The sequence below is a fragment of the Monodelphis domestica genome, chromosome 4, assembly GCF_027887165.1.
Source record: "Monodelphis domestica isolate mMonDom1 chromosome 4, mMonDom1.pri, whole genome shotgun sequence".
NCBI classification, from domain to species: domain Eukaryota; kingdom Metazoa; phylum Chordata; class Mammalia; order Didelphimorphia; family Didelphidae; genus Monodelphis; species Monodelphis domestica.
Window position 1 is genome coordinate 378672305 of NC_077230.1, and position 11334 is coordinate 378683638.

The following is an 11334-nucleotide window of genomic DNA, read 5'->3' on the forward strand; positions in this document are numbered from 1 at the left end:
AAATAAGTCACTTACCTTCCTGAGGCTCCACTTTCCTCATCTGTAAAGTGGGACTAGACCTCTGAGGTTCCTTCCAGCTCTAGCCAAAGGCTGAGCTTCTAAAACCTCAATCCTACCTGGATCCTGGCCTTGAATCAACCCCAACCATGACTGTAAAACGAAGCCAAACCCTGACCACGGACTGGCACCCCTAAAACTGGCTTCCTCCGTGATAAGAGTTTGAGCTTTAGCTCTAGAAATAGCAGCCGAATGGTACAGTAGATAGAGCAGTGAGCTTACAGTCAAGGAAGACCCAAGTTCAGATTCTGATTCAGACCCTAGCTATAAGACCAGTCACTTCGTGTCTGTCTGCCTCAGTTTCCTCATCTGTAAAATGGACATTATAATATCTCCTTTGAGAGGATAAAATGACATCTGTAAAGTGTTTTTGCAAACCTCAAGTGCTATGTAAAGTCTAGCTCTCATCATTATTTATTTATTTTTTAAACCCTTACCTTCCCTCTTAGAGTCAATACTGTGTATTGGCTCCAATACAGAAGAGTGGTAAGGGCTAGGCAATGGGGGTCAAGTGACTTGCCCAGGGTCACACAGCTGGGAAGTGTCTAAGGTCAGACTTGAACCTAGGACCTCCCATCTCTAGGCCTGGCTCTCAATCCACTGAGATACCCAGCTGCCCCCAGCTCTCATTATTTAAAGCATTGATTGAAATAGTATTTACACAGTGCTTTTAAAGGTTCCAAAGCACTTTACATCTAGAGTGTCCCAAAAATTTTAGTAGAGTTTTAAGCTATGAAAGCTTTAAGTTTTAATTAATTTCTTATTAGAAAGCACTACAAGTGTTCTTCTCCATTTTACAGATAAAAAAAAGCAGCGACAGTGGCTTAGGGAGGCGATGTTGACTTGCGCGCTTAGTAAGCCTCCCCGAGTCCAGATCTAACACGAACCATGGAGTCACGCTGCTCTGATGGCTCCAATCAGAGCCCAAAGCCAGCCCAGGTATCAGCTTCTAAAACTGGGCAAGGCTGAGCTGCGGTGCCCCACAGAGCCCAGCCTCGGTCCTGACCCTGGCTGAGACCTAACCCTAGTCAGTGCTCTTGGTCACAGGGCGCTCCCGCGGAGTTTAGACTCCGGCTCCCATTGGCACTGGTTCTGCCCTGGCACCTTAGCCGGATGACATGCCGGAGCATGGCTACCGCATCAAAGCAGCCCGGGGCCTCTCCTTCCTTCCTTGTAGAGCTGCTGGGCTCCTGGAGGGTCCAGAGAACAGGGAACAGCCGAGATGGGTGATGGAACTCAGCTGAAAATAATAGCAAGGATTAGGCCCCAGCCATTCCCCAGTGCAGCTGGCCACAGATTGGGCCTTTCAGCAGGCTCCGTCCTGCTCGGAACCCAACCCCCTGGGCCTCTGGATCCTCATCTGTCCTACTGAATTCCCCCCACGTTAGCCATCCCCCCCTGGAGCTCCCTCCATCTCCCACCCCCGTGAGGGACAGGCACGAGCTCAGTCATTTTTTATCACAAACTTGTTTTTTATTTCAAATCTGGGTCAGAGAAAGGCATGGGAGAAGCGGGTGGAGTTGGGTGGGAGGCACTGGGAAGGGGGGACCCTACCCAAGGTTTGGCGGAGGGCCAAGGAGTGGGGATCCCATGCCTCCCTCCCCGAGGCCAGGGGAAGAGTGACCCGCCCCCACCAGGCCACGGCTTTGAGCCTCTAGAGGGGAGCTGTCCAGCTTCCAGTATGGACGTGGGAGAGGAAATCTTGGGAGAAGGAGGCAGAGAAGAGGGAGAGGGAAGAAGACGCCCACGTCAAGCCGTGGCACTGCAGGCTGCAGTTCCCACTGGAAGCCACCAGAGGACAGCATGGCCCCAAAGAAGGCTGGAGCCTGAGCACTTGGCCAGAATTCTCCATTCCTCAGGAAGATGACTTAAAAAAATAAACCCCTGGAAGCTGGTGTGTTTCCCCCACCTCCTTGGAAGACCCCCAGGGGTGGAGGGTGAGAGATGGGCTGCGGTGGCGGGGTGAAGGATAGAGGCCAGGGGCTCTGGTGTCTCTGATCGCTTTGTTTTTAAAAAATCAAAATTAACAAAATAAGTGTTTTCTCTCTCCCTCCTCTCTCCCCACAAAAAAACAAAGGTATGTGGGTAACAAGGATTGGTTTGCAAGGTCAAGGTTCCCTTCCCTCCCTCCCCTCCCCCCAATAAATAGACCCACTAACTCAAATAGACAAATAAATAAATAAATAAGCACCCAAATAAATAAATAAATAAGGTTTTTTGTATGTGTATATACATCTCTCTCTCTCTCTCTCTCTCTCTCTCTCTCTCTCTCTCTCTCTCTCTCTCTCTCTCTCTCTCTCTCTCTCTCTCTCCCCCTCTCTCTCTCTGGTCCAATGACATAGGGTCTCACTGGCTTTCTACCTAAGAAACAGGAAAGAACGTGGGGGGAATACTAGACTTTTCCAGACACAGCATTTCCAAAGCTCCATTGGCTGAAGCCAGAAGGTCTGGGACCAGAATAGAAGGACCCCCTTCCCCACCAGACAAAGCCTTGGAAAGCTCCAGAATTCTGTGCCAAGGGTTGGAGGGGGAGGGGTGCGGGAGAAACTGAGGCCAGAAGAGAATTGCTAAAGACACACCACTCTGAAGGTACAGAACAGAAGGGGGAGCAGAAACCTGGGGAGAGGAGGGCAGGAGGAAGGTACCCAAACTAGACGTCACTAGGGGAGCGGGAGCGGAAGGGGGACTTGGAGGAGGAGCAGCAGCAGCAGACAGCCCACAAGACTTTCTGGATGTCGTGATTTCGGAAGGCATAGATGACAGGGTTGATGAGGGAGTTGGAGGTGGCGGGGAGCAAGGTGAGATAGGTGTAGAGCAGGGGTGAGTGGGAGTCACCCAACAGGCAGTAGACAGCAAAAGGAAGCCAGCAGGCAGCAAAGGCCCCCAGGACCACCGCCAGGGTGGCAATGCCTTTGCGGGTGGCCACGTAGTGGGAGGCGGGCAGCAGGTGCCGCTGGAGGGCAATCTGCTGGGCATGGCGGCAGACGATCCGGCAGATCTGGGCATACAGCTGTAACATCACGCCGAACACCATGAAGAAGACCACGGCCAGGACCACCAGGTGGTTCTTGGTCAGCGGACTCACGACCCCACAGGAGGCTGGCTCGTCCACGCAGTTCCAGGCCAGCACAGGAAGGAGGCCCAGGCCCAGGGCGCCCCCCCACACCAGCACCAGCATGGCATATGTCCTCGTCACTGTGGTCTCAGAGTAGTAAGTGAGTGCATTGTAGAGGGACAGGTAGCGATCCACGGTGATGGCCAACAGGCTGTAGATGCTGGCCGTGAAGGCGGTGACCAGGACTCCCACCAGGACCAGGCTCAGGATGGAGGAACCAATGCAATATCTGGAGGCAAAGTGAAGAATGAGGCCCAGGCCGGCTAGCAGGTCTGCAGAGGCCAGGCTACCAATAAGCAGGAACATGGGGGCCCGGAAGGCCGGTGTCCCCACGATGATGGCCACCACCACCGCGTTCTCGCAGAACACCAGGGTCCCAGAGATGCACAGCACCACGTCCCAAGCAGTGGGGAGGGGCAGTGAGGAGGCCGGGCCGGTGTCTCGGGGGGACTCTGCACCGCTCCCATTCCCTGGTGCTAGCCAGGGCAGGGGGCCTCCTACCCCCTGCATTGTGGTACCTGCTGGAACAAGAAGTTGGGTGAGAGGCCTGTGAGTCCCAGGGTTCAAAGGGCTGGACTAAGGCTATCTTCTGACACCTGGGATACCCTATAGGGGAGGAGGAGGGAAAGGAAAGTAAGGGTGCCCAAAGTCTTCCTTGATTCTTAGGGATACTGAGGCCCTGATGCTCATGAGGTCATGCCTTCTCCTTACTTCCCTTGGGGGGCCTGAGGACCCCCTTGATGAACTTCCCTACAAGCGGCTCTCTCCTTAGTCGAATTCATTACAAATTAGAATCTGCCCTCCCCCCATGAGTCTATTCAAGGAAAGAAAAGGGGGGGGGGACTCCCTGACTCTCAGGCCAACGGAAAAGACTGGGGAAACAGTTGAGACTGGCCACAGATGCTTAGGGCGTCTGAAAAGTTAGGGGGAGGGCGTCCCCTTCACCCCTCCCCTCAGAGCTTCCACCTTCACCCCCAGAGGTTGAGCATGCTGTAAGACCAGATCTATTCTCCTTCCACTCGGACACCTGGGTTTCTAGATCAGGCACTCTCATTCCTCAATTCCCCACCCCCGACCTCTGTGTCCCTGAACCACGCACACGCTCCCCACCCCGGCCCCACCTGGATTCCTATCCTCGGGAACCCACAAGCCCTCCCCTGCGACCGAGCCTCTCGCCCAACACTTGGGATGCTCAGTGGGGCGGCCGCATCTTCCCTGGTCAGACACTTCGTCCTTCCCCTAAGCCGCCCGCGCAGGTCAAGTCGGGTCATGCAGAGAACCCCCCTCCATCCGCTCCCCTTGCTGTCAGGATACCCAACCTTCTGCCTCTCGGACCTGGGCGTCCCCGGCCGCTGCAGCGCGCTGGTATCCTGAGCGCCCAGGTCCCGCGGCGGGGCCGTCACTCACCAGTCCTGGGGTCCTGAGGCTACGGCTGGAGTAGGGGCTGGGCCGAGGCTGCGGTCCCCGGCTAGGGGCGTCCACTGCAGCAGCAGCAGGGGCTGGGGGTTCCGGCCGCTGCAGGACCGCCGTGGTCTAAGCCTGGGTCACTGAAGCCCCGGCCTGCAGACCGCCAGCGGAGCGGCGTGACTCACCCGCGCCAGCCCCGCCCTGAGCCGCCTGCTCTCTGACGTCAGTGCCTCGGCTCGGCCAATGGGCTTCGCGGGAAGGAGCGCAGCGCGCGCCGCGCGGCATGATAATGAGGCCCCGCGCTGGCGGCTCCCCATTCATAAAAAGCGCCCGGCCCCGCCTCCTCTCGCTCCGTCCTTGAGGCAGCGCCCTCTGCGGGCCGGGCCCCAGCGGGCGGGGCTAAGGGGGCGGGGGGGCCGCGTAGGCGGGGACCGTGACGGGTTTGGGGATGATGCAGGTGAAGCAGGGAGAGGGAGGGGGGGCGCGAGGCTGGTGACAGAGATGGTGGCGGGGACTGGGTGACGCTGCTGGGTGACGCTGATGCGGGCCCTGGGACCTGGGGTGACGGGGATGGGAATTGTGATAGGTGGCGAGGAGGATGGGGAGAGGGGGCGAGAGTCACGGTACAGGGAATGGCTGTGCTCGAAGGGACCTAGAACATAGGTTGTGAGAGCACAGAATGTTTGAGGTGGAGGTGACCTTAGAGCATAGAATGTCAAACCTGGGAGGGACCAAAGAAGAGGGACTGCCAGAGCTGGGAGGGACCTTAGAGTACAATGTCAAAGATGGGAGGGATCTTAGAATACAAAATACCAAAGGAGAACCTCAGAAATAGCAGTAACCTTAGACTATAGAATGTCAGATCTGGGAGAGACCTTAGAACAGAGAATGTCAGAGCTGGGAGAGACCTTAGAACAGAGAATGTCAGAGCTGGGAGAGACCTTAGAACAAAGAATGTCAGGGCTGGGAGGGATCTTAGAACAGAGAATGTCAGAGCTGGGAGAGACCTTAGAACAGAGAATGTCAGAGCTGGGAGAGAGCTTAGAACAGAGAATGTCAGAGCTGGGAGAGACCTTAGAACTGAGAATGTCAGAGCTGGGAGAGACCTTAGAACAGAGAATGTCAGAGCTGGGAGAGATCTTAGAACAGAGAATGTCAGAGCTGGGAGAGACCTTAGAACTGAGAATGTCAGAGCTGGGAGAGACCTTAGAACAGAGAATGTCAGAGCTGGGAGAGATCTTAGAACAGAGAATGTCAGAGCTGGGAGAGACCTTAGAACAGAGAATGTCAGAGCTGGGAGAGACCTTAGAACAGAGAATGTCAGAGCTGGGAGAGACCTTAGAACCCAGAATGTCAGAGCTGGGAGAGACCTTAGAACAGAGAATGTCAGAGCTGGGAGAGACCTTAGAACTGAGAATGCCAGAGCTGGGAGAGACCTTAGAGTACAATGTCAAAGATAGGAGGGATCTTAGAATACAAAATGCCAAAGGAGAACCTCAGAAATAGAAGTAACCTTAGAATATAGAATGTTCGAGCTGGGAGAGACCTTAGAACTGAGAATGCCAGAGTTGGGAGAGACCTTAGAATATAGAATGTCAGAGCTGGGAGAGACCTTAGAACAGAGAATGTCAGAGCTGGGAGAGACCTTAGAACAGAGAATGTCAGAGCTGGGAGAGATCTTAGAACAGAGAATGTAAGAGCTGGGAGAGATCTTAGAACAGAGAATGTCAGAGCTGGGAGGGACTTTAGAATATAAAATGTTTAGAACACGGAAGGTCAGAAATAGAAGGAACCTTGGGACACAGAATGCCATCTGTTCCAACCTCTCATTTTACAAAAGAATGACCATGACTTGGAAGGAAGAATGGCTTGTCCTAGGTCACAAAACAAGTTAGCAGACAGCCAGGATTAGAATCCAGGTCTCCCAATTCCCAGACCAAGATTTTATGAGATGGTAAGGTGTAGTCTCGGAGTAAAGGGAAGGACATGATAAAAAATACAAATGAACTTCCAGGAAGATTCATAGAGAGACAGTAGAACCCTGTCCCTGTTCTGGACTTGGAGAGCAGATTGGGGCTCATGAATGTTGATAGTTATTGACCATAATTGCTACAAGAATGAATCTCACAGGGCATCTTATCAAATCCCCTCATCTTACAGATGAGAAAAAAAAAGAAATAATATCAATTGACATTGGCATAGAGCTTTAAGGTTCACAACACATTTTACATACATTATCTTATTTCAAAGAACATCCCTGAGAAGTAGGAGAATTATTATTTCTCCCATTTTACATTAAAGAATTCTCAGAGGAGGGAAGTGACTTACTCAAGATCACTGAGCTAGTAAGAGTGGTAGAGCTAGAGTTAGAACTCAAGTCTTGGAACTGATCTAGGGGTTGTCAGGAAACAGAAAACATAGTAGAAAGAGCTTTGAATTTTCCCCCCCAGAAGCCCTAGGTTTACATATTGATTATGTTATTAACCTCTATGAGACTCAGTTTCCTTATCTATAGGGCAAGAATTATAGATTTTGAGTCAGAAGGGACTTTATGGGTTACCCAGTCCAACCCCTTCATTTTACAAGTTGGGGAAAGGAAAATACTAAGCATTTATGTAGAGCTTACTCTGTGCCAGTCACTGTGCTAAGTCCTTTACAAATATCTCATTTGATCCTTGAAACTTCCCTGACAAGTAGGTGCTGTTATCCCCATTTTACATTTGAGGTAACTGAAGCAAACTGAGGTAAAGTGACTTCTTTGCTCCAGGGTCCCACAACTAGTAAGTATCTTAGGTCAGATTTGAACTCAGATCTTCCTGACTCCAAGCCCAATATTAAATGACTTCCTCCCCATCATGGTGGGGAGTGACATGGTCAGACCTATCTTTTTCAGCTCAAAATTCTATAATCCTGTGGCTTTTGCTGCTCTGCTTTTCTGTCTCTCGCCAGTTCCCAAGGTGGAGGACACCATGCCAATGAGGGCTGATGGCCCATGGTGCCAGTCACAACAGGGTGGCGACATGATCAATGAAGGTGACCCAGCGTGATGGCAATGGTGATGAAAGGTGCTCAAGCCTGAACCCCGACACCCTGCTCCCTCCACACCTCAACCTCTCCTAATAACCCAGCTTCCTCGGAAGCCACAGTTCTGCTGCCCATTTCTCCAGCAGCCTTCCTGATTCTGCCATGTCTTTGTGAGGCAGGAGGTCACTGAGGATAGGCAGTTGGGATGATGGGGACTCCAGTGATACTTATTAGCTGTGGCCTTTACCAAGTCACTCTAAACTCTTCCAGCCTCAGTTTCCTTTTCTAGAAAATGAGGTGGTTTGACCTCGCTCTCAGGATTGAGGTTACCGTATGTTTACTTATCTGTGGGCTGGTTTTATATACCAACTTGGGGTGTAGTCCTTGGAGGGCAGGGGAGGTTCTGATTGGAATTTCTAGTGCCCAGCACAGGGCCAGGCACATAGTGTCACTTGGGTCTTTCTGCCCGCAGGTCCAGTAGTATTGAGCTAAACCCCAGAAGGGCAGTGGCAGGGACCCTCACAAATCTCTAGGATGGCATTGGGCATCAGGAAATGATGCTGCTGCCTAGGGGCTGGAGGAGGCATGGAGCTATTAGATGCCCTGGCAGAGTGGGTGCTGGTGACGTCACCCTGTTGGCATCTTCATATCCACTAGTCTTGGAAGAGTTCTGGCCCTTCTTCCCTTCTTCCCTTCCTCCGTTCCTCCCCTTTGGCCCCTGGTCTGGGCAGGATTTCAGGGACTCAATTATTCATGGTCTTGGAAAGCCAGCATTGTTGGGGAGAGGGAGGGAAAGGCCACTTCCCCGAAGGAGCTACAAATGGGGAAAAGGGTGGATATCTGTCAGGGGGAGGGAGGGAGAAGAGCAGGAGACTCTCTGGGCTGGAGCTGGGCTCTGCATTGGCTGCAGGGGACCCGAAGAATGCTCCCTGGCCCCCCTATTGTTTAGGAGACACATTCCAGGGCCTCTCCCCAGTCTCTTCCACCTCCCCCAAACATATAGCTTCCTCCAGCTGTTCCAGAAATGGCCCAACCTTTTCCCTTCCTGTTGCCCAGGAAGGGGGAGCCGAAAGGAAACAATGCCAGAGCAGTGGCAGCAGCCCCCTTTGCCCTGAGCCACCAGGCTGATGGCCCTGATCTGTGTGTTTGGGGGGGGGGGCTGGGGAGCCTAGAAGGGCGGATAGGGGTGTGCATTCATTCCATGCCCAAAGAAGTGGTATCTCTGGGGGCCAAGGGGGCAGGAATGGGGCAGAAACGATGAGGACTACAATGAGTGCCATAGTGGCTTTTATTGTTCTTGTTCAGTCATATCTGGCTCTCTATGACCCCATTTGAGGTTTTCTCAGCAAAGATGCTGGAGTGGTTTGCCATATGCTTCTACAGCTCATTTTACAGATAAGGAAACTGAGGCAAACAGGATTTGAACTCACAAACATGAAGCTTCCTGTCTGTATGCCTGGCGCTCCCCCCATTGTACCACCTCACTGCCCCTCTTTTAAGTTTATGAAACCTCCATTTGTGGTCCTCACATCATCCCTATGATGTAGGTTCAATTATTACCCCCATTGGACAGATGGGAAACCTGAGTCTCAGAGAGATGAAAATGACAGTTAAATAAATGTTTGAATGATGAATGAATGATAAATATCAAGCACTTACTATGTGCTAGGCATTTTGTCTAAACCCTAGACATACAAATATAAGCAAGCGAGATAGTTGCTGCCCTCAAGAAACTTCCATTAGAATGGGGGAAAGATAGAACATGGGGGCAGCTGGGTGGCTCAGTGGATTGAAAGCCAGGCCTAGAAATACAAGGTCCTGGGTTCAAATTTGACTTGAGACACTTTCTAGCTGTAGGACCCTGGGCAAGTCACCTAAACCCCAGTGCCTAGCATTACTGCTCTTGTTTTGGAACCAGTACTTAGTATTAATTCTAAGATGGAAGGTAAGTGTTAAAAAAAAAAGACAGCAAATACAGGGGTTAATATATATATATACACATATGTGTGTGTGTGTGTGTGTGTGTGTGTGTGTGTATGCAAGTAGCCACTGCATGGAGGATTGGTAATGGCTCCGAATAACAAGATAAGGGTTGAAAGTTCAGTCTCCCAGGGACAGAGTCCATGATCTGGCAGGAAGGGGATGAGAGGACAGCCCAGCTAGAAATGGCTAAAGCATCCAAGGGAGGATTTGAACCCAGTCTCCTTGACTCCAAATCCGGCACTCCTCCACTATGCCCTAATGTGATGCATGGGGGGAATTCAAGAGGGGGGACTCGTCTGTGTGTGCTTGACTGCATCTGTGTACTCATACGTGTTTAGGTCTATGTATACGTACACAGGCTTTGTCTGCTGGCCTCTTACTAGCCCTAGTTATCCACATTTTCTAGTGCATTCAGATTTGCCAAGGCTTTCCCTCACAACAGCCCTGGGAGTGGGTGGTGTGTAGGTGGTCGATCCTCCTCTTTGTGGGGACCCAAGGGCCCTCGGAAGCTCTCCCACAGAAGGAGAAGGGAAAAGAGATTTTGCAAGTGCCACCAAGAGGAACATTTCTCTGATCCTGTGCAGATCTGAGAGGGCAGGAAGTGGAACTCCCCGGAGGAGACCCTCACGAAAGACAAATCACAAAATAGGACAAATTTGTGGTAGTATCTCTAGGCAGATATACAGGCTGGAGGCTGATTACCTCATGAGAAATGGGGAATAGACAGCCACCACCATCAGATGGAGTCTCTGGGACTTTGGGGCTGAGATGACCCTAATTATTAAGAGGCCCAAGATTCTCTCTAGTAGTGAACAAGACCTCAAGGGGAAGAGCTGAGACCTTGAACTCATGTCACCCAACATCTATCTATTCTTACGTTGGAAGGAGAAATCCAGTAATGGCTCCCTTTGTCCCAGGCAGAACAGCTCCCTTCCCCCAAAAGCTCACCCCAGTCTCATCTTGACTTAGGTAATGGAGGGGTTGGGTAAGTGGAACCTGGAGCACAAAGATAGGACCAGAACAATTGGGACTGGCAGCTTTTGAAGATCCCACTAGCTGATGAGATGAAGGAAAAGATGGCTGTTTGCCGCCATGTTTGCTCTGTTTTCCCTTGCTCATGGTCTTTGGTCTTGAGATAAAGTTCCCAACATGTTACCTCTTCTTTTTCTTAGACGGTGACAGGGATGGGTGCTGTGAATATCCCTCTGACCCCCCAAACCCATAAGATCTGGGAGGATAAGCAGGTTTAGGAGATGGTTGGAGGCAAATGATTCCATGCATTTTTGCTATATTCACGAAACGATGGGGCCAGTACTTAGATCTCGTGTCTGGGGAAGAATGATCCATTGAGAAAAGAGGTTTCAGATGTGGGTGAGGACACGACACTTGTGGGTACAGATTGTAAATTTCATATTTTTTGTTATTTGGAGCAATATTCTATATCATCCGTTAGCTTAAATTATGAAACCAAGAAGCAAACTAAAAAGTTGTTAAATTACAGTTATCTATTTGAATGATGAATGAATGATAAATATTAAGCATGTACTATTTGCCTTAAGGGTAGCTAGGTGGCTCAGTGAATATAGTAGCTGGACTGGAGTCAGGGAGACTTGAGTTCAAATTCGACCTACTTACTAGGTATGTGACCCTGGGCAAGTTACTTAATCCTGTTTGCCTCCATTTCCTTATCTATAAAATGAAGTAGAGAAGGAAATAGCCAAACACTCCAGTATCTTGGCCAAGAAAAC

The 11334-nt window shown here is 51.1% G+C and overlaps 1 protein-coding gene across 2 annotated transcripts; it reads right to left on the reverse strand.

Annotated features, from left to right (window-relative positions):
- Positions 1-1508: 1508 nt before the first annotated feature.
- GPR3 (G protein-coupled receptor 3) lies at positions 1509-4859 on the reverse strand. 2 transcript variants are annotated; one of them, XM_007491391.2, is made up of 2 exons: positions 4580-4859; positions 1509-3693 (listed from the first exon to the last, which is right to left on the reverse strand). In XM_007491391.2, the coding sequence occupies exon 2, from the start codon at positions 3680-3682 to the stop codon at positions 2708-2710; it is 975 nt and encodes a 324-aa protein (XP_007491453.1). In that variant the 5' UTR covers positions 3683-3693; positions 4580-4859; the 3' UTR covers positions 1509-2707. The 2 variants fall into 2 exon arrangements, with proteins under 2 accessions (XP_007491453.1, XP_007491454.1); XM_007491392.2 differs by having other exon boundaries at positions 1509-3690; positions 4580-4853.
- Between the last annotated feature and the right edge of the window lie 6475 nt (positions 4860-11334).